The sequence below is a fragment of the Artemia sp. Qi Xiang Cuo genome, chromosome 6, assembly GCF_049724085.1.
Source record: "Artemia sp. Qi Xiang Cuo chromosome 6, ASM4972408v1, whole genome shotgun sequence".
Taxonomy (NCBI): Eukaryota; Metazoa; Arthropoda; class Branchiopoda; order Anostraca; family Artemiidae; genus Artemia; species Artemia sp. Qi Xiang Cuo.
The window spans coordinates 71,701,420-71,723,236 of record NC_142799.1 but is presented as its reverse complement, the minus strand read 5'-3'; the positions used below and the strand labels follow the sequence as shown (position 1 = coordinate 71,723,236).

Sequence of the window (21,817 nt, the reverse complement as noted above, 5' to 3'; positions counted from 1 at the left end):
ATGAAATAATGCTATGTAGAATATTAATACAAAAATATATTATGATACATTATTAATATCAATGATCAACTATGGACATTTTGAATCTGTTCCATAAAATAGTTCACCATGTTCCCTCTTGATATTTTAGCTATTGTCTTCTCTTAGTTCGTAATCAGTAGAATAATCATTATTCCATTTTGAGGCATACACAATTTTTACTGGTGTGTCATCAACAGGCTCAATATGCTTTTCGCCTTTGGTATTATTTGGTTCATTGACTGTTTGATCAATGCCAGTAACGTTTGCTGGTGCTTTGTTTGTCATCGATTCATCTTTATATTCCATAGTGATATTTTCTGCCAATGCTTTTTTTATTTTTCTGGCAATTTCACTGTCTATTTTCACATTATTTTTACACAGGTAACAGTTTCGGCATGTAGACAAGATATGGTTTACGATATTAGTAGAAGAGTAGGCCTTTCTTTTTTTGACCTTCTATTGAATGCTAATACCCGAAAGCTGATGAGTGGATGTATCAGTAGGTAATGTGTTACCTGCAACAGTAGCAAGGAGTTGTCCTCTATCATCAACGATTATTTTTATGTTGGCATTCTCTTTGAGTGCAATCATCTCTGGAGATCTCAATCTCGCATATCCACCAACATAAGAGTTGAATTTTTTCGGTACTCAAAAGAAATTTAATTCCTTACTGTCATGACAATACATGAATACATTTCCAATAGTGCTACCACTTGTACTTGTCTAATAGTTTAAATACTTCTCCTTGTCGGCATTCAATGCTACAATAACATTGGCATGTGAACACACTTTATTAAAATGCTCCATCTTAACTTTTTTTTAAAGATATGACTTATGTGTTTATCGTTCCAATGCGTAAAAAAATACTGATTTAATACATGCAATAGACTAGGTAGTGTCGATAACCGGACATAGAATACCAGTGGGAAAGCCACATTGTGTCTCGAGCAATCATAGAGTACAATTGTTAGAGCCGTAAGCATATTTTGTCATTTTAAGATACGTATAAAAAAATAAATAAATAAAAAATAAATAAAGTTGTATAATTTCGAAGTTAAAAAAAATAGTTTGTTTTTATGAAAAAAAATTGAATTAGAACCATCAGTCCTCATCATTATGAGTATCCAAAACTGGACTTAAGTTTCACATTTGAACTAGAGAATTGTATTTTCCATATTTTTTTTTACAAAAAACTAGAGTTTACGGTCAAAACCCCTTATTAGCTCTGATTTTACGGAAATAGTTTTATTTTTCGATCTAAAAATGGAATTAAGTTTCGCATTTGAACCAGAGAATTGTATTTTCCATAATTTTCTTACAAAAAACTAGAGTTTACGGTCAAAAACCCTTATTAGCTCAGATTTTACAGAAATAGTTTATTTTTCGATCCAAAACTGGACTTAAGTTTCACCTATGAGAAAACGAATTGTATTTTCCATAGTTTTCTTACAAAAGACTAGAGTTTACGGTCTAAAACCCTTATTAGCTCAGATTTTACGGAAATAGTTTAATTTTTCGATCTAAAACTGGACTAATGTTTCACATTTGAACCAGAGACCTGTATTTTCCATATTTTTTTTACAAAAACTAGAGTTTACGGCCAAAAACCCTTATTATCTAAGATTTTACGGAAATAGTTTTATTTTTCGATCCAAAAATGGACTTAAGTTTCCCATTTGAACCAGAAACTTGTATTTTCCATAATTTTCTTACAAAAACTAGAGTTTACGGTCAAAAACCCTTATTAGCTCAGATTTTACGGAAATAGTTTTATTTTTTGATCCAAAAATAGACTTAAGTTTGACCTATGAGCCAACGAATTGTATTTTCAATAATTTTCTTACAAAATAATATAGTTTACAGTCAAAAACCCTTATTAGCTCAGATTTTACGGAAATAGTTTTATTTTTCGATCCAAAAATGGACTTAAGTTTCACCTTTGAGCCAAGGAATTGTATTTTCCATAATTTTCTTACAAAAAATAGAGTTTACGGTCAAATACCCTTATTAGCTCAGATTTTACGGAAATAGTTTTGTTTTTCAATCAAAAACTGTACGACCGTCTCAAACACGAGTCATAGAATTTTATTTTCCATAATTTTTTTACAAAAGAACAGATTTTATTCTCAAAAACCCTTGTTATCTAAGATTTAACGGCCATTGTTTTAGTTTTCGGTCCAAATAGGTACTTAAGCTTATAAATAGAACCAGAAAATTGTATTTTCCATAATTTTCTTTCAAAAAACTAGAGTTTACGGTCAAAAACCCTCATTAGCTCAGATTTTACGGAAATAGTTTTATTTTTTGATCCAATATTAGACTTAAGTTTCACCTATGAGCCAACGAATTGTATTTTCCATAATTTTCTTACAAAAAACTATAGTTTACGGTCAAAAACCCTTATTAGCTCAGATTTTACGGAAATAGTTTTATTTTTCGATCCAAAAATGGACTTAAGTTTCACCTTTGAGCCAAGGAATTGTATTTTCCATAATTTTCTTACAAAAACTAGAGTTTACGGTCTAACACCCTAATTAGCTCAGATTTTACGGAAATAGTTTTATTTTTCGATCCAAAAATTGACTTAAGTTTCACCCATGAGCCACCGAATTGTATTTTCCATAATTTTCTTACAAAAAACTAGAGTTTACGGTCAAAAACCCTTATTAGCTCAGATTTTATGGAAATAGTTTTATTTTTCGATCCAAAAATGGACTTAAGTTTCACATTTGATCCAGAGAATTTTACTTTCCATAATTTTCTTACAAAAAACTATAGTTTACGGTCAAAAACCCTTATTAGATCAGATTTTACGGAAAAGGTTTTTTTTTTCTATCAAAAAATGGACTTAAGTTTAACATTTGAACCAGAGAATTGTACTTTCCATAATTTTCTTTCAAAAAACTAGAGTTTACGGTCAAAAACCCTTATTAGCTCTCAGATTTTACAGAAATATTTTATTTATCGATCTAAAAATGGACTTAAGTTTCACCTATGAGCCAACGAATTGTATTTTCCATAATTTTCTTACAAAAAACTAGAGTTTACAGTCAAAAACCCTTATTAGCTCAGATTTTACGGAAATAGTTTTATTTTTCGATCCAAAAATGGACTTAAGTTTCACATTTGAACCAGAGAATTGTATTTTCCATAAGTCAAAAACCCTTGTTAGCTCAGATTTTACAGAAATAATTTATTTTTCGATCCAAAACTGGACTTAAGTTTCACATTTGAACCAGAGAATTGTATTTTCCATATTTTTTTGTTACAAAAAACTAGAGTTTACGGTCAAAACCCCTTATTAGCTCTGATTTTACGGAAATAGTTTTATTTTTCGATCTAAAAATGGACTTAAGTTTCACCTATGAGAAAACGAATTGTATTTTCCATAATTTTCTTACAAAAAACTAGAATTTACGGTCAAAAACCCTTATTAGCTCAGATTTTACGGAAATAGTTTTATTTTTCGATCCAAAAATGGACTTAAGTTTTACATTTGAACCATAGAATTGTATTTTCCATAAGTCAAAAAACCCTTGTTAGCTCAGATTTTACAGAAATAATTTATTTTTCGATCCAAAACTGGACTTAAGTTTCACATTTGAACCAGAGAATAGTATTTTCCATAATTTTCTTACAAAAAACTAGAGTTTACGGTAAAAAAACTTTATTAGCTCAGATTTTACAGAAATAGTTTATTTTTCGATCCAAAATGGACTTTAGTTTCACATTTGAACCAGAGAATTGTATTTTCCATAATTTTCTTACAAAAACTAGAGTTTATGGTCAAAGACCCTTATTAGCTCAGATTTTACAGAAATAGTTTTATTTTTCGATCCAAAAATGGACTTAAGTTTCACATTTGAACCAGAGAATTGTATTTTACATAATTTTCTTACAAAAAACTATAGTTTACGGTCAAAAACCCTTATTAGCTCAGATTTTACTGAAATAGTTTTATTTTTTGATCCAAAAATAGACTTAAGTTTGAGCTATGAGCGAACGAATTGTATTTTCCATAATTTTTTTACAAAAAACTAGAGTTTACGGTCAAAAACCCTCTTTAGCTCAGATTTTACGGAACTAGTTTTATTTTTTGATCCAAAAATGGACTTAAGTTTCACCTATGAGCCAACGAATTGTATTTTCCATAATTTTCTTACAAAAAACTATAGTTTACTGTATTAAAATCTTTAGATCTTAGATATTTCGTAAATTTTTTTATTTTTCGATCCAAAATGGACCTGAGCTTCACCTACGAGCCAAAGAATTGTATTTTCGATAATTTTCTTACAATAGGATATAGTTTATTCTTAGAAGCCCTTGTAAGTTAAGATTTTACAGAAATAGTTTTATTTTTCGATACATAAAGGGACTTAAGTTTCACATTTGAACCAGAGAATTGTATTTTCCATAATTTTCTTACAAAAAACTATAGTTTACGGTAAAAAACCCTTATTAGCTCAGATTTTACGGAAATAGTTTTATTTTTCGATCCAAAAATGGACTTAAGTTTCACATTTGAACCAGAGAATTGTACTTTCCATAATTTTCTTTAAAAAAACTAGAGTTTACGGTCAAAAACCCTTATTAGCTCTCAGATTTTACAGAAATATTTTATTTCTCGATCTAAAAATGGACTTAAGTTTCACCTATGAGCCAACGAATTGTACTTTCCATAATTTTCTTACAAAAAAATATGGTTTACAGTCAAAAACCCTTATTAGCTCAGATTTTACGGAAATAGTTTTATTTTTCGATCCAAAAATGGACTTAAGTTTCACATTTGAACCAGAGAATTGTATTTTCCATAAGTCAAAAACCCTTGTTAGCTCAGATTTTACAGAAATAATTTATTTTTCGATCCAAAACTGGACTTAAGTTTCACATTTGAACCAGAGAATAGTATTTTCCATAATTTTCTTACAAAAAACTAGAGTTTACGGTTAAAAACCCTTATTAGTCATACTCATCAATCATTGTGCAATTCTCAAATGATGACCAGCTGCCCAGTGTGTACATGCATAGTGGACATGTATGGAACATTTTTCATGTGTTGACACTCTCACTGCCACAATGAAACTGAGCTACCAACAACAACAAATTGAGTGGGGTAGAGAGAGAGAGAGAGGAGTAAATCATTCTTGAACTCCATCTTTCCCACGAGAAAAAAAGTCCTAAATTTCTAAACTAGTGTTTAAAAGCATATCCACAATATCATTTTGCCGTGTCATGATTAATATATCAATAAATTGTGTAAATGCATTTGGACCACAACGTAAAAGCTTCATGCAATAGTCTAATGACGGCGAATCAGTTTTCATTATATCGACAAGCATTCCCTGAGAAAATATCTTCCTTTGAATAGACAGCTCCAGAAAATCATCATCTAGAATCAAAAGTTTTCCACAAACATAAGATTCCCTCTGATTCGCTCTTTCTCAAATTTATCCATTTTTTAGAGTCCTAATACTCTCACAACCAGGTTCAAACTAATCAGATTTTTTTTGTCTACTATGCCAATATATGGTATTTTACTATTAGATATAGAAATACCATCGAAATAGAAACAATTTTATTGAGCATAATTACAACAATAATAATCACTGATTTATTTTGTTCTCATCAATATATTTCACTAGCACATCTAATGTTGCCTGAAGTCTATCTATATGCACAATATTCAGTTTCGCAGCGAAGCATAAATGCTCCTCTATTTTAAATTTGCTTAATGATATCACATATCTAGCATAAATATCATCCCATTCAAGGCATAGTCTACACCATCTGGTTATTTCCACAGCCACGTTTGGTCAAATAGCCTTGTAGCTATTAGAAAAGATATTTAATCAATAATTGACATTGACAGCAAAAAACAATGACATATTTCATTGAAAGAACCATTGAAATTATCATTGATATTGACATTAAGAAAGAAAGAGCCCAATAATTGATCTCTAGCGTCAAGGGCGTATACAAGATTTTTATTCAAGGTGAGGCTAACAAAAAAAAATTAAAAACGTACAAAAATTTGCTAATTTACATTTTTCTTCGGGTCAGACAACTATTTTTTTGGGGGGGGGGGGGTGAGGAGGGGTTCAAAATCGGTAGCCCTCACCATGTATACGGCCTTGCCTATCATACTTTCAAAATTATTTTGGAGATAAGATATCGATTTAAAAAATCAAACCAGGAGGTGAGGGGGTAATTGTCCACGTAGATTTTGTCGTGTTAAAAATTAAAAAAGACCCGCCCCCTAGATTCTGAAAAAATACATTTTTATATCTAGGCTACATAAAAAAAAATCATTGGAAAAATTCCTGACTCCTCCTCCCCCGAAAAATTGTTTGAATTGACGCTACTGCTTACTGATTACATGTCGAGCCTTCACTTATTTTACTTCAGCTTGCTATCCCGTATTTCTCTATTTTCCCTCAGAGTTTTTCTACTTTCCCTATGACTTACTTCTCACTTACTTTAATTCAAAACCAAAACACTTTCAGTTTTTCTTTTTTACCAACAGATCCTATCTATTATTGGAAAAAATTATTATTTTAAATAATTTGAAATGCTTAAGCATATGCAGGGTTTTGAATTAAAGGCTATTAATGTATTTAGCAGAACCACAAAGAGCCACGAAGACTACTAAAACTTTCAACTCACTTGTGACTCTAATTTTTTTTATTTTCTTCCTGGCTTAAAATTCCATGAGAAAGAACTCATTATTGGCTCAAGCTCTTATTGGCTCAAGACAGGACATAACAAAGAAGGGTAAATACAACAAGAGTAATAATATGGGTTAGTTGTCTTCCCTTGCTGGCATACGCTTCAGAAAATTTTTTATTGCCTTGCAAAAATATGCAACAAAATAACCAATTGACACACTTTCTAATAAGGTAGTAAAGGATGGTAATTTGTTCTCTTCGATAGACAGTTCATCCCCCCTTTCATATCTTTCAAATATTTAAAGGAAAACAAAGCTTAAAAATATTTTCCAAGCACTCTGGAAGCTTTTTTCTAAGAAACAGCGACGGAGATATAGCTTTTATGGTGGTATTGGGACATCACGATTTCGATATAAAAGAAACAAAATGCTCCGAAGATAAGGAAAACGTTATTCAGCTGGCATATTTCTCTGGCAAAAAAAAGTTGTTTTCTAACAGTCAAGACAAGCGATGTTCTCTAAAATATTTTTTGTGCATATACCTGACTCGTCAACAACAAGAATTTCCATTTTTCCAACAAGAATTTTAGATACCAAAAACATCAAAATATCGGTATCGATATTTTAAAATATCGGTATCGATATCGGTATTGACGTTGACATTAAGAAAACAAGAGCTCAATAGATGATCTCTAGCGTCAAGGGCATATACAAGATTTTTGTTCAAGGGGCGGCTAACAAAAAAAAAAAAAAAGTACAAAAATTTGCTAATTTAAATTTGTCTCCTTTTTTCTCTTTTCTTCGTCGGGGCGGTCAGTGGGGCGGTCAAACATAATAGAGAATTATTTAAAGGCTCGTTGAAGTAAATTAACCCAAACAGCATTCGCGAATTATACTAAGTGTCAGAAAATGAAATAAATGATTTAGTTTCATATTAAACACATCGCATTCTACCTGATTCACGACACGTGAAGGATCAGGAACAGTATACTTTTGCAAAACGCTTATTGCAAACAACGGGATACTTATCAAAATTTCAAATAACAACAAAACCCGAACGAACGTTCAACTACTCAGTTTTAAACAGCAAATCCCAAAGTAGGAAATTACATCACGAGTTGGGCAGAGAAGGAAACAATACACCGAACTTGAAAAATGAACTGGGTCATTTTAAAGTACTGTATACTCTCACTGATAAATGAAAACAATGGCAAAATTAAAAATTAAGTCAATTTTTTCCCTGGACTATTCATCTCAGAAGTATTCATGCCTGGAAAATGTGACTTTCTAAGATTTTACTTTTGATTATTTGAAAATTATATAGATTAAATGTAAGTATCAGGTTTTGGCAGCTTTGCCACGTTGACCCGTGAAAACAAATAAGTAAATCCAATTACTTAAGCTTAGAAAAATTTTTGTCAGTAAAGTTTCAAGCATGAACATTCCCAATGATAATTACACCTTCAAATTAAAGCCTAAACCTTCTTAGGCCGTTTGGTCTCATATGGTTTTAGCTTTTTTTCTGCTGATTTTTCACCGTCTTTTTCTTAAGTGGGTGCTCCACTCATGCAAAAAAAAAATATATTTGCCTTTTTTTAAATATACACGGTATTGTAGGTTTACAAATAATCAATTCAAAAACCAGATTTTTTTTCATTGCCCTTGGTACTTCAAAGAAAAATAGATAACAGTGGAGCTAATATCCTTTTATGAATGTGTCATTAAATTTATATTATTTTGTACTTATTTTAAAATTAATAGCTGGTTCAAAATCCCGAATAATTCCAGTTTGAAAAACAAAAATCCTGGAAAATGCCTAAGGCTACATACAGGTAGCAAATTCTAACCATGTTCGGCTCAAAATACGACAGAAATCCCACCGTTACCGAAAATTAAAACGAAAAAATGGGCGGATTTGATCATTCAGTCACTTTTTTTAATGCATGGTTAGAAAACTTTCTCTTATTTCCACATAAAACAGCTATTAAAACCGAATGTGAGACTGGGAACCAAACAAGAACCAAATTTGACATATTAACGAAAAGTAAAAGAAAGAAGACGGGAAAAAAGGCAGATTTGGTCATTTAGTCACTTTTGTTTTAAATACACTTTGTACAGACTTTCTCTTATTTCCCGGTAGAAAAACTATGAAAACCAAATATCAAACAGTTCGTGGAAACGAACTGTAAGTAAATAGTAACCCGGCACAATAGTAACCGAAACTCTAAAAAAAATAATTTTGATACTAATATATATATCAAAAGAATCGGTTTTTATGCTGATTTTAAATATACATGTATCATCAAGTTTAGTCTTACCCATCAAATGTTACGAGCCTGAGAAAATTTGTCTTATTTTCGAAAAAAGGAGGACACACCCCCTAAAAGTCATAGAAGCTTAATGAAAATCACACCATCATATTCAGTGTATATGAGAATCTTACTGTAGAGGTTTCAAGCTCCTATCTGTAAACATATGGAATTTTGTATTTTTTTTTTTATCACTGATGCGTGTTCGCTTTTTTTTTTCAGGGGTGATCGTATCGACACAGGGGTCCTAGAATGTCGTGAGAGGGCTCATCCGAACGGAGATTAAAAGTTCTAGTGCCCTTTTTAAGTGAACAAAAAAGTTAGAGGGCAACTAGGCTCCCTCCCACGCTCACTTTTTTCCCAAAGTCATCAGATCAAAACTTTGAGATACCCATTTTGTTCAAAATAGTCGAAAAATCTAATAACTATGTCTTTGAGGACGACTTAATCCCCCAGAGTCACCGGGGGAAGGGCTGCAATTTATGAATTTTGCCCATTGTTTACATATAGTATTGATTATTGGGAAGTATACAGACGTTTTCAGGAGGGATTTTTCCCAGTGGGGGGTCGGGGGAAGGGTTTGCGCGGGAGGATCTTTCCATGGAGAATTTTTTTATGGGGAAAGAGAATTTCCATGAAGGGAGCATTGGATTTCCCATTGTTTAAAAAACAATCAGAAATAAAAAAAAAAAAAAATTTTCAACTGAAAGTAAGGACCAACGTTAAAACTTAAAAGGAACAGTAATTATTACGTATATGAGGGGGGTCTCCTCCTCCTCAATACCTCGCTCCTTACGCTAATTTTTTTTTAGTAATTTCAAAAGAGCTATTTATTTTAAATAAACGGCCTTGGTAATTCAGGGTTATAATTAAAGAATTGGAACAAAATTCGAACTTTAGCGTAAAGAGCGTGGTATTGACGAGGGGGCGAACCCCCTCATATACGTAATAAAATTATACGAATATAGAAGTTTGTTGCGTAAGTTAATTCGTAATTTACTTTATTACTAATAAAAACGTTCGTAAATAAAATTAAAAGCTCTAGTGCCCTTTTTACGTAACCAAAAAATTGGAGGGCAACTAGGCCCCCCTTTTTTTCTCAAAATCGACCGATCAAAATTTTAAGAAAGCCATTTAGCCAAAAAAAGTAAAATTAATATGTGAATTTTGTTTTAGTTATTCATGTACGGTGAGCCAAAATCAAAACTTACATTAATTCAAAAACGTTCAGAAATTAAATTAAAAAAAACAAGTGCTTCTAACTGAAAGTAAGGAGCGACATTAAAACTTAAAACGAACAGAAATTATTCCATATAAAAGGGGCTGTCCCCTCCTCAACCCCCCGGTCTTTACGCTAATTTTTTTTATTGCTTTAACAAGTAGAGTTGTGAGAAAAAGTCAAACTTTAGCATAAAGAGCGAGGCGCTGAGGAGGGGACAGCCCCTTTCATATACAGAATAATTTCTGTTCGTTTTAAGTTTTAATGTAGCTCCTTACTTTCAGTTAATTTTTTTTTTTATTTATTTAATCAGAATGAGAGCCGAGTGAAAACGGAATGGTATATGTTATTAAAAAGTGAAGTAAAAATGAAAGAAGACGATAAAATAGGAAGATTTGGCCATTCTGTTATTTTTGTTTTAACTGAATTTTTTGCATATTTTCTCATATTTCCCCGTAGCTGAGCCTTGAGCTTAACAAAGTACTTTCAATTACTTTAAAGGGAAATACCTAAAGCGGCTCAATAAAAGCAGAAAAAATAATAAATCCTCTTATATAAATACTATTTCTATAAAGAAAGAGAAAAAAAATATTATAAAAGAGATAAAAAAAATGTGTTAAGTAGAAATCGAAAAAGGTATAGGTTAAAACTAAATTATTATTTATATCGTTCTTTATAACACCACGGTTCCATTAAAAATATTAAACAATAATTAGAACATGGCACAATTTTATCCTAATCACTCTTGCTTAATGACTTGAAGTACGGCCCAATTTCTCTATAAATAGGTTACTTACCACCACTGGAATAGCATGTCAATTTGACAGATTGTCGCTCTTCGTAAGGGCCAACGCGATCGGACACTTCACGGCCTGATTCATCAAATACTTTTGGCGTTTGCGGTGGAACTATAAGCAAAAAAAGACGCTTAGTGCGAGGGTCGTATCCAGGATTTTTTCAGAAGGGAGGGGCTTCAAAAAGGATCTTCTTTCAGGGGGGTTACTAATAAATTTTAAAAACACCACGAATTTGTTCATATTCATTTTTATTACACTTTTACAAGTCGGATAAACATTTCGAAGGAGGGGGGGGGGTTGCATAATTTTTTTTTAGTTTCCATAATATTGTTACTAATCGATGAATAAAAGTTCAAATAGGGATAAAATCCTTTTAATAGACAGTGTTTCACAAGCAGTAATACAAATTCACAAAAAAATACCAGATATTTCAGTCACATATGCAGTGACTGTCATCAGTAGTAGAACATTTTTTCTAATGATGAAATATAGTTATACAGTCTTTTTATAACAGTTATTTTTTATGAATAGGGTTTGGAGTAGTAACCGTGTGCACAGTTTCACACCTACATTCACGCCTACAAGAATATCCAGTGCAGTTTCACAGATACATGGCTTACCACGGGTCAGTCACCTATTACTACGAACGGTACTTGCCTTACCAGACAGGTTTTTATGAGGTAGCACCCATTTTTTTTTTGGGGGGGGGGTCAAACAGAGAGAGAGCAGTGGTTACTGCATATATGGTAACTTGATTAGTAGTTGGATTCAAATACCAGACAGGTTTTGAGAGTTTGATTACGTGCCTTACCAGACGGGTTTCTGCAAAGTATTATGGGCTTCCTTGAAAAAATACCAGTTTAAAAAAAAAAAAAAACACGTATCCATGATCTTTCTTCTGGCAAAAAAAAATACAAATTCCAATCAAAACTGGTCAAACGTGTTAATAACCTGTAAGTTATAGGTATCTGATAACTCGTTCAGTATTGCATGTATTATTAGCGGTATCAATGGTATTTCATTTACGTAAAGCAATCTCGATTTGCCAAAACTTTTATCAGTCGCATAAAACTAACTCAATTTGCACAAAAGGTGTTCTATTTGCGCAACTGTGATCTGAATGTCCTTAATGAGGATATAAATAATATAGAATGACATTGTGACTTGACCTAGCTTTACCTCTCCGATGTGGTCTGTATAATACACAAGTAACGGTTGAAAAGTATTGTCAATTTAAAATAGAATCTAACGTTCCCTTCGTTCCCCCATTTCTGAGTGGCAGGGGAGGGTAGGAGAGGGGGAGGGGGAGTCAATTTTGGAGATTTCTGATAACAAGTACCATTCATTGCGATCGTAGGTCTATGTTGGCTCGTTTTAAATACTTCAGCGTATCTATTCATTTGAGTTAAATAAAAATCTTGAATCTGGAAAATGAAAAAATAAGTATTTAAACAAAATGTACGATGCTGCTAATTAAAGAATAGTAGGCTACACTCAGAATTGTTTGCATGAGGGTTCAGTTAAAGAGGTCTCACTTGCAAGAGGGTTCAGATGCATGGGGGTTCAGTTGCATGGGGGTTCAGTTACATGCGGATTCAGTTACATGGGGATTAGTTAAATGCGGTGGAGTTGCAGTCTCATTGGAAAAAATTGGAGGGCATACTTAAACAGTTCTATTAAGAGCTATTTTTATGGAAATGGTTCATTTTTGAATTGAAACTATGCTTTTCTGACTGAAGATACACATTTGAATCAGAAAATGTGAAAATATACACAATTGAAACAGAGAAGTGTGTTTTGACGATATTTTCTATAATTTCGTCTGAAAAATAGGAGTTCACGCTTAAAAAGTTCTATTAAGAGCTATTTTTATGGAAATGGTTCATTTTTGAACCAAAACCACGCTTTTCTGACTGAAAATATACATTATAATCAGAGAATCATGTACTGAAGATATTTTCTATAATTTCGTCTGAAAAATAGGAGTTCACGCTTAAAAAGTTCTATTAACAGCTTTTTTAATGGAAATGGTTCATGTCTTTGGCAAAGTTACCCATAGATAGTTGAAACTCTGCATAAATTTCTTCATTATTAGCCTAATTGCCTAGATACTAAGGGAGCATTGAAAATATTTTCCGATTTTGCGTGTTTTCTCAAGAAAATAGCTGGTCTTTAGCAAACTTAGCCATAGCTAGTTGAAACTTTGTATAAATTTCTTCATTTTTAGCCTAAGTACCTAGATACTAAAGGAATATTGAAAATTTTTTTCTGATTTTGTGTGTTTTCGCAAGAAAATAACTGGTCTTTAGCAAAATTAGCCATAGCTAGTTGAAACTCTGCATAAATATCTTCATTTTTTAGCCTAATTGCGTAGGTACTAAAGGAACATTGAACATTTTTTCTGATTTTGTGTGTTTTTGCAAGAAAATATCTGGTCTTTAGCAAAATTAGCCATAGCTAGTTGAAACTCTACATAAATATCTTCATTTTTTAGCCTAATTGCGTAGGTACTAAAGGAACATTTAACATTTTTTCTGATTTTGTGTGTTTTCGCAAGAAAATAGCTGGTCTTTAGCAAAGTTAGCCATAGCTAGTTGAAACTCTGCATAAATATCTTCATTTTTAGCCTAAATGAGTAGGTGCTAAAGGAACATTGAAAATTTTTTCTGATTTTGTGTGATTTAGCAAGAAAATAGCTTGTCTTTAGCAAACTTAGCCATAGCTAGTTGAAACTCTACATAAATATCTTCATTTTTAGCCTAATTGCGTAGGTACTAAAGGAACATTGAACATTTTTTCTGATTTTGTGTGTTTTCGCAAGAAAATAGCTGGTCTTTAGCAAATTTAGCCATAGTTAGTTGAAACTCTGCATAAATATCTTCATTTTTGGCCTAATTGCGAAGGTACTAAAGGAACATTGAACATTTTTTTCTGATTTTGTGTGTTATTTGCAAGAAAATAGCTGGTCTTTAGCAAACTTAACCATAGCTAGTTGAAACTCCGCATAATTATCTTCATTTTTATCCTAATTGCGTATGTACTAGGGTAAAAAGAAAAATTTTTTCTGATGTGGTGTGTTTTCGGAACAACATAACTTGTCTTTAGAAAAGTTATCCATAGCTAGTTGAAACTGTACATAAACAACTTCATTTTTAGCCTAATTGTGTAGGTGCTAAATAAACATTGAACATTTTTTCTAATTTTGTGTTTTCGCTGGAAAATAAAGTGTTTTTATTGAAAAGAACAATTTCGATTTGGAACTCAAAATATATAATCTTAATTTTAGCCTACTCGCGTTGGGAAGAAAAAAACATTGAACATTTTTCCTGAGGTTATGTTATGTCGCAAGTAAATAGATTGTACTTAGCAAACTTAGCCATAGCTAGTTGAAACTCTGCATAAATATCTTCATTTTTAGCCTAATTGCGAAGGTACTAATGGTACATTGAACATTTTTTCTGATTTAGTGTTTTTTTTGCAAGAAAGTAGCTGGTCTTTAGCAAACTTAACCATAGCTAGTTGAAACCCAGCATAAATATCTTAATTTTTAGCCGAATTGCGTAGGTACTAGAGGAAAATTGAACATTTTTTTCTGATTTTGTGTGTTTTCGCAAGAAAACAACTGGTCTTTAGCAAACCTAGCAATAGCTAGTTGAAACTCTCCATAAATATCTTCATTTTTATCCTAATTGCGTAGGTACTAAAGGAACATTGAACATTTTTTCTGATTGTGTGTGTTTTCGCAAGAAAATAACTTGTCTTTAGCAAACTTAGTCATAGCTAGTTGAAACTCTGCATAAATATATTCATTTTTTAGCCTAATTGCGTAGGTACTAAAGGAACATTGAACATTTTTTCTGATTTTTGGTATTTTTTGCAGGAAAATAGCTGGTCCTTAGCAAAATTAGCCATAGCTAGTTGAAACTCTACATAAATATCTTCATTTTTAGTGCAATTGCGTAGGTACTAAAGGAACATTGAACATTTTTTTCTGATTTTGTGTGTTTTCGCAAGAAAATAGCTTGTCTTTAGCAAACTTAGCCATAGCTAGTTGAAACTCTGCATAAATATCTTCATTTTTAGCCTAATTGCGAAGGTACTAAAGGAACATTGAACATTTTTTCTGATTTATTGTGTTTTTTGCAAGAAAATAGCTGGTCTTTAGCAAACTTAGCCATAGCTAGTTGAAACCCCGCATAAATATCTTCATTTTTAGCCGAATTTCGTAGGTACTAAAGGAACAATGAAAATTTTTTTCTGATTTTGTGTTTTTTCTCAAGAAAATAGCTTGTATTTAGAAAACTTAGCCATAGCTAGTTGAAACTCTGCATAAATATCTTCATTTTTAACATAAGTGCGTAGTTACTAAATGAAAATTGAAAATTTTTTTCTTATTTTTTGTGTTTTCGCAAGAAAATAGCTGGTCTTTAGCAAACTTAGCCATAGCTAGTTGAAACTCTGCATAAATATCTTCATTTTTTAGCCTAATTGCGTAGCTACTAAAGGAAACATTGAAAATTTTTTTCTGATTTTGTGTGTTTTCGCAAGAAAATAACTGGTCTTTAGCAAACTTAGCCATAGCTAGTTGAAACTCTACATAAATATCTTCTTTTTTTAGCATAATTGCGTAGGTACTAAAGTAACATTGAACATTTTTTCTGATTTTGCATGTTTTCACTAGAAAATAGCTAGTCTTTAGCAAAATTAGCCATAGCTAGTTGAAACTCTGCATAAACATCTTCATTTTTAGCCTAATTGCGTAGCTACTAAAGGAACATTTTTGTTGTATCTATTGGTATCAATATTCCGTTTTTTAGAGTTTCGGTTACTATTGAGCCTTACGTGCCTGAAATCATGAATTAAAATATTTAATTAGCTGTTTGGGTTTTCAGACATAGTTTTTTAGATGTTCATGGGTGTTAGGTTCCTGGAGGGTTTTATGACTCCTCCCTCCAATGAATTCAGATGGTTTAAGGACTCATCCCCCTAGCCATAACTCCATTCAACCTTGAGCGAAGATATAAAAGTTTGATGAAGTATTTTTCTACTTAACAACTACATTAATAACTTCCCAGATGATAGGACTGTATGACACAGAATTTATCAGTTACCGAGAGTTCAATGACTCCTCCCCACAATGACTTCCAGGGGTTTTATGACTCCTCCCCACAATGAATTCAGATGGTTTTAGGACTCATCCCCCTAGGCATAACTCCATTCAACCTTGAGCGAATATATAAAAGTTTGATGAAGTATTTTTCTGCTTAACAACTACATTAATAACTTCCAAGATGATAGGACTGTATGACACAGAATTTATCAGTTTGAAAAAATCATCTTGTGGTGTTATATTCGAATGTGCATTTTTATTAATGTCTATGGAACTCGAAAAAATTGATTATTGTCATTGGATAGTGAACTATAACAAGTTTGGGTATGATAAAAGCTCCTGGAGTACTACATTACGTTATATGAACAGACTGGGATTCTACGATAGAGTGAATACGCCACTTAATAATGCTGGTCAGGAACTGAGAAATGATCAGGAGGAAGTCAGTGAAATTTGCAGCTTTTTCGGGGTTGAAGCACTCTACGTAAAGGGCGATGTACCTACAGATAAAGTTTTAATTCAAAAGTGTGACCCTAGGATTCCACTTTTCAATCTATAAGAGTTTAATTGTCCTAAATTTGAGGGGGGTTATCACCATACTGAAGACGAGGCTAGGTTCTTCAAACGGTGGATACCTAAGAACATACCTGATCATGATAAATCCATAAGACATGGTAAAAACCATTCTATATCATGGAACCATCGTTTGTGGATGTTTAAGAGTGAAATCTAAGTACTATTTTTTTATGTAAAAATTTGTTGTTGTGTTTTTTTTTCTAAAAAAAAATATGTTAATACGTGTAATAAATAAATATATTTAAGCTTAAACCGTCTTTATTCTTTAGAATATTTCTATTGTAAGCAAGTAACAAACCTTTTCCTGAAGTCACCTCTTGCATACACAATGCAGAAACTTCATTTAAGGAACTATGAAAAAATTGTAAGTAAGTAAGTAACAAATTCTTTCTTGAAGTCACCTCTTGGATACACAATACAGAAATTTCATTAAAGAAATTATTAAAAAATTGCAAGTAAGTAGCAAATTATTTATTTAATTAACCTTCTTGATAAACAAAGACATTTCTGTCAAGAAATTATGACAAAATTCTAAGTAAGTAACAAACTTTTTATTGTTTACACGACTTAAATACACGATGTAGAAATTTCATTCAAGAAATTATGAAAAAAATTTCTCAGTAAGTAACAATTTCTTTCTTGAAGTCATCTCTTGGATACACAATACGGAAATTTCATTCAAGAAATTATGAAAATATTTGTAAGAAAGTAACAAACTCTCTATTGATTTCACCTCTTGGATATACAGTACAGATACTTCATTCAAGAAATTATGAAAAAATCGCAAGCAAGTAACTTTTTTTTCTCTTTTTCACAAACAATTTTCACTTACCTAAATGATGGAGAAATTTAATTCAAGAAATTATGAAAAAATTCTCAGTAATTAACAATTTCTTTGTTGAAGTTAACTCTTGGATACACAATACAGAAATTTCATTCAATAATTTATAAAAAATTGTAACTAAGTAGCAAATTCTTTCTTGAATTCACCTGTTGGATAAACAAAAAGACATTTCGTTCAAGAAATTATGACAAAATTCTAAGTAAGTAACAAACTCTTTATTGTTTTCACGAGTTAGATATAAGATGTAGAAATTAAATTCAAGAAATTATTAAAAAAATTCTCAGTCTAAGTAGCAAATTCTTTCTTGAATTCACCTGTTGGATAAACAAAAAGACATTTCGTTCAAGAAATTATGACAAAATTCTAAGTAAGACGTTACGTGCGTCGGCAACCGACGTTACCGACGCTACAAGGACACAATCTGAGGACACAACCTAACTTTGCTAGAGCTACTAAAATCGCTTCTTTTTAAAGTAGCAGAAAATTAATGATATCGTCAAATTTGACTTAAGCGTTATTTTTACTATACGTGTTATATCAATTTATCAATTTAGGATTCCAAATCAGTGGCACCCAAAAAAGTCCTTAGTCGGGAAATTCTAGTTCAGCTTTCTTTTATTTCTCTCTCTCTTTTGTGGCTCTCTATTTCCTCTCTCTCTCTCGCTTCTTTCTCATTCCCTCACTTTTCTTCTCGTTCGCATGCTTTTATCAATGATTTCATTATTTTTTACACAAAACGGAAATATATTTTGATAATATTTTCCTGCTTTACTTTTCTTGACAATCGCTTATTTATAATTTAATTTATGGTCTAAAAATCTACTCTCTTGGCAACTTGTATTCGAAAGAAATTTCAAAGACCTAGAACAGAATGTTTCAGGCACGAATACTACAAGCACGCAATCTGACAAAAAAAAACTTAACTATCCTAGAGTTATTAAAATCGCTTCTTTTTTATAGTAGCAGTAAATTAACGATATTTAATACCCCCAATCTTCATATATGGTAAATTTAGGTCGATTTTGTTTCGAAAAGATAACTTATTGTCAGGTCTAGATAGTTACAGTCATCTGGTAATAAGTTTAAATGACATTCAAAACACAAGAAGTATGTACAGAAAATATCTTAGAAATTGAGAAGATTAAAATGTAACTTAAGCAGGAGTTTTAAAGTAAAAGATTTTCCGTAGTCACATATTCACAGGTACATATAGAAAAAGTCTTAAAAATTAAGAAGGATAAAATATAAATTGTGAAGAAGTTTTGAAGCAAAGAGGGTCTGTAGCTATGTTTACAAAGGTACATATGAAAAATAATCTTGGAAACTGAGAAGATTAAAATTTAACTTAAGCAGGAGTCTTAAGGCAAAAAGATTCTATATTCACGTTTTAAGAGCAAATTATAGTAACAAGCTTCAAAATTGAGAGGATTGAAACATAATTTAAGCGAGAATTTTGAAAAAAAAAATTGTAGCCACGTTTCCAGAGGTAATCATAGAAAAAAAACAGAAGACGAGAATATAACTTAAGCAAAATATTTAAAGCAAAAAGTTCTATAGCCACGTTTTAAGAGGCAAATCATAGAAACAACCTTCAAAATTGAGGGGATTGAAACATAATTTAAGCGAGAATTTTGAGGGAAAAAATCTATGGCCACGTTTCCTCAGGTAATCATAGAAAAAAAATCGGAAGTGATTTTTGGGAAAGCGATTTGAGGGAAAAAAAATCAAGAATCATAGGCAGCGAGCTAGCGCTGCCTAAGTAAAGAACGATGTGGCCACAATGTGTTTTTCTTTTTCTCCATACCCGGGCACTTCGTATCGAAGGAGTTGTCGTAGAAACTTCAAAATGGGCTCATTCGATTGGAAATTAGAGGGTCTAGTGCCCTTTTTAATAGTTGAAAGTGATTGGAGGGCAACTAGCCCTCCCCCCAATCACTAAGATAATTCCTGACTCCACCATTGAAATTATTTTTGAATAGGAGATTGGTGTTGGAAAACAGAACTTAGAACCCTTCGACAAAACTGCCTCCTGTTGAATATTAAGAGGTTTAGAAGACAAATTCTTAATTGCTGGACCCAGACAAAGACGAGGATAAAAAACATCTGAATCTTGGAACTTCGCATACAAAATTTTATTAAACTTGTGAACCAGACGAACCTTAGACAAATGAAAATCATGTCGAAAAGATCTAAAGGCCATTTCCTAAATTCGCATAAAAATGTCAGATGGATGGTTATTCCTTAAAAGGGTTTCAACAGAATTGAAAACGTCTCTGCTTTTGTTCAGAAATTACGTGATTTAAAGCCATTAGGCTTAATTTGTTTTTTAATTTTGTTTTATTTTCAATTCCAAAATGGGTACATATTTTAAAAGATTTCGGAATCACTGATTCCTTTTTACAATTTTTAAAGAAAATTTGTTGATGTAACAAATTTGCATGTTTTTTAACCAAAGACAAATAATAAATGACAGAAGCGGCTAATTGTTGCCCGTACAATTGACAAATGAAAGATCTTAAGCAGAACTGGCCAACCATGACAAAAAACCAACAAAGAGAAAAATCTCAATGAAAAAAAAACAACAAACGAGTCTGCGGCCAGTGGAGAGAAAAGAAAAGACAAATGCAAAACAACGCGAATTTTTCGCTTGTATCACAAACAAGGCGTCTTCAGCACGAAAGACACAAGAAGAACAAGATAAAAAAAAAACAAGTTAAAACTAAAAAACCAATAAAACCACCACCAAAACAAAAAATATACAATTGGTTCCAACTGATCCGCGTAGGGAAAAGATACTAATATGGAGTTACTTCAGTGAGAACACCAGAGCAACTGCGGAAAAATATAAAAATGGAAATTACTTTAACTATTCTGTTGCGAAATAATCCTTTTATTGGCTATTATTCTTTTTATTTTGGTTTTAGAGGGGAGTTTTATAGACAAATTTTTGGGTTACCTATGGGGGCTTCTCTGTCTCCTTTACTGGCAAATCTTTTCATAGATGCTATTGAAACCTCCGCTATACACCGTTTTAGAGTCTCCCCTTGTTTTTGGGGTAGGTTCATGGATGATGTGGTGTGCGTTTGGAAACATGGATTGGACTCCTTAGACCTATTTTGTAAACATTTAAATAGTTTCGATAATAATATTAAATTTACAGTTGAGTTTGAGGAAAATAATAAATTACCTTTTCTGGATATTTTATTAATTAAAAGGGACCTCCATTTACTTTTCTCGATTTACAGAAAACCAACGCACAATGATAGATTTTTTTAATTTTCATTTGGCCACCCTATGTTGGTGAAACAGGGGGTTTTAATTTAACTAGTGGATAGAGCCTTAAAAATTTGTTCCCAGGAATTTGTTGATTCAGAATTGTTATACTTGAGGAATATTTTGTTTTATAACAATCACACTATTAACTTTATTTACAAAAAATTGAAAATAGACGTGTTAAACAAGATAGTAGGGTTATTGGGGTTTCTCAGTCTTTAGATTTAGATGTATCAAAAAGTTTCATTTCATTGCCATATGTACCTGGTTTGGGTGAGAAACTTTCACGAGTTTTGCGTAAATTTGGTATTGATACTTGTTTCCAATCGTTGAGGCTAATGGGTAGTTTCTTTAGTTCTGGTAAGGATTTAACCCGGGGAAATTTAGCAAGTGGGGTGTATAAAATTCCGTGTTCTTGTGGGAAGTTCTATATTGGTAGGACTCACCAACCATTTGTTGAAAGGCTTCTTGAACACCGAAATTCAATAGAAAAAACCCTACAATTAAGCAAGCCTCCAGAAACTTTTGTTTCAGCAGAACATATTTGGTTTCAACCAGATCACTTTGTAAAATTTGATGAGGCCTTAGCTATTTCAAATGATAAGGGGTATACGCAGTGGGCGAGAGAAGCCATTGGAATTAAAAAACATATGTTTACTAACCTTTCAATAAATACTAACCTTTCTTCTAAAGAGTAAATCAACAGTCAATAAGGGAATTAAGATTATAAATAATCACCAGGGGACTGTTTTTCCTGCCATATCAATATAAACTGTTTCAATAATAGCCAATAAAAGGATTATTTTGCAACAGAATAGTTAGAGTAATTTTCATTTTTTTATTTTTCCGCATTTGCTCTGTTTTTCTCACTGAAGTACCTCTCTAATAGCATCTCTTTCCTACTCAGATAGATTTGAACCAAATGTATATTTTTTGTTTTGGTGGTGGTTTTATTGGTTTTTTAGTTTTAACTTGTTTTTTTTTTATCTTGTTCTTCTTCTGTC

At 31.9% G+C, this 21,817-nt stretch overlaps 1 protein-coding gene across 1 annotated transcript in view; it reads right to left on the bottom strand.

Annotated features, from left to right (window-relative positions):
- LOC148951571 (adhesion molecule nephrin-like) overlaps positions 1 to 21,817 on the bottom strand; it is a 286,912-nt gene that overhangs the window by 169,684 nt on the left and 95,411 nt on the right. The window contains exon 4 of the mRNA XM_089091200.1: positions 11,011 to 11,121. Within this exon, the coding sequence (XP_088947326.1) occupies positions 11,011 to 11,121 (111 nt within the window). The remainder of the gene's footprint in view (positions 1 to 11,010; positions 11,122 to 21,817) is intronic.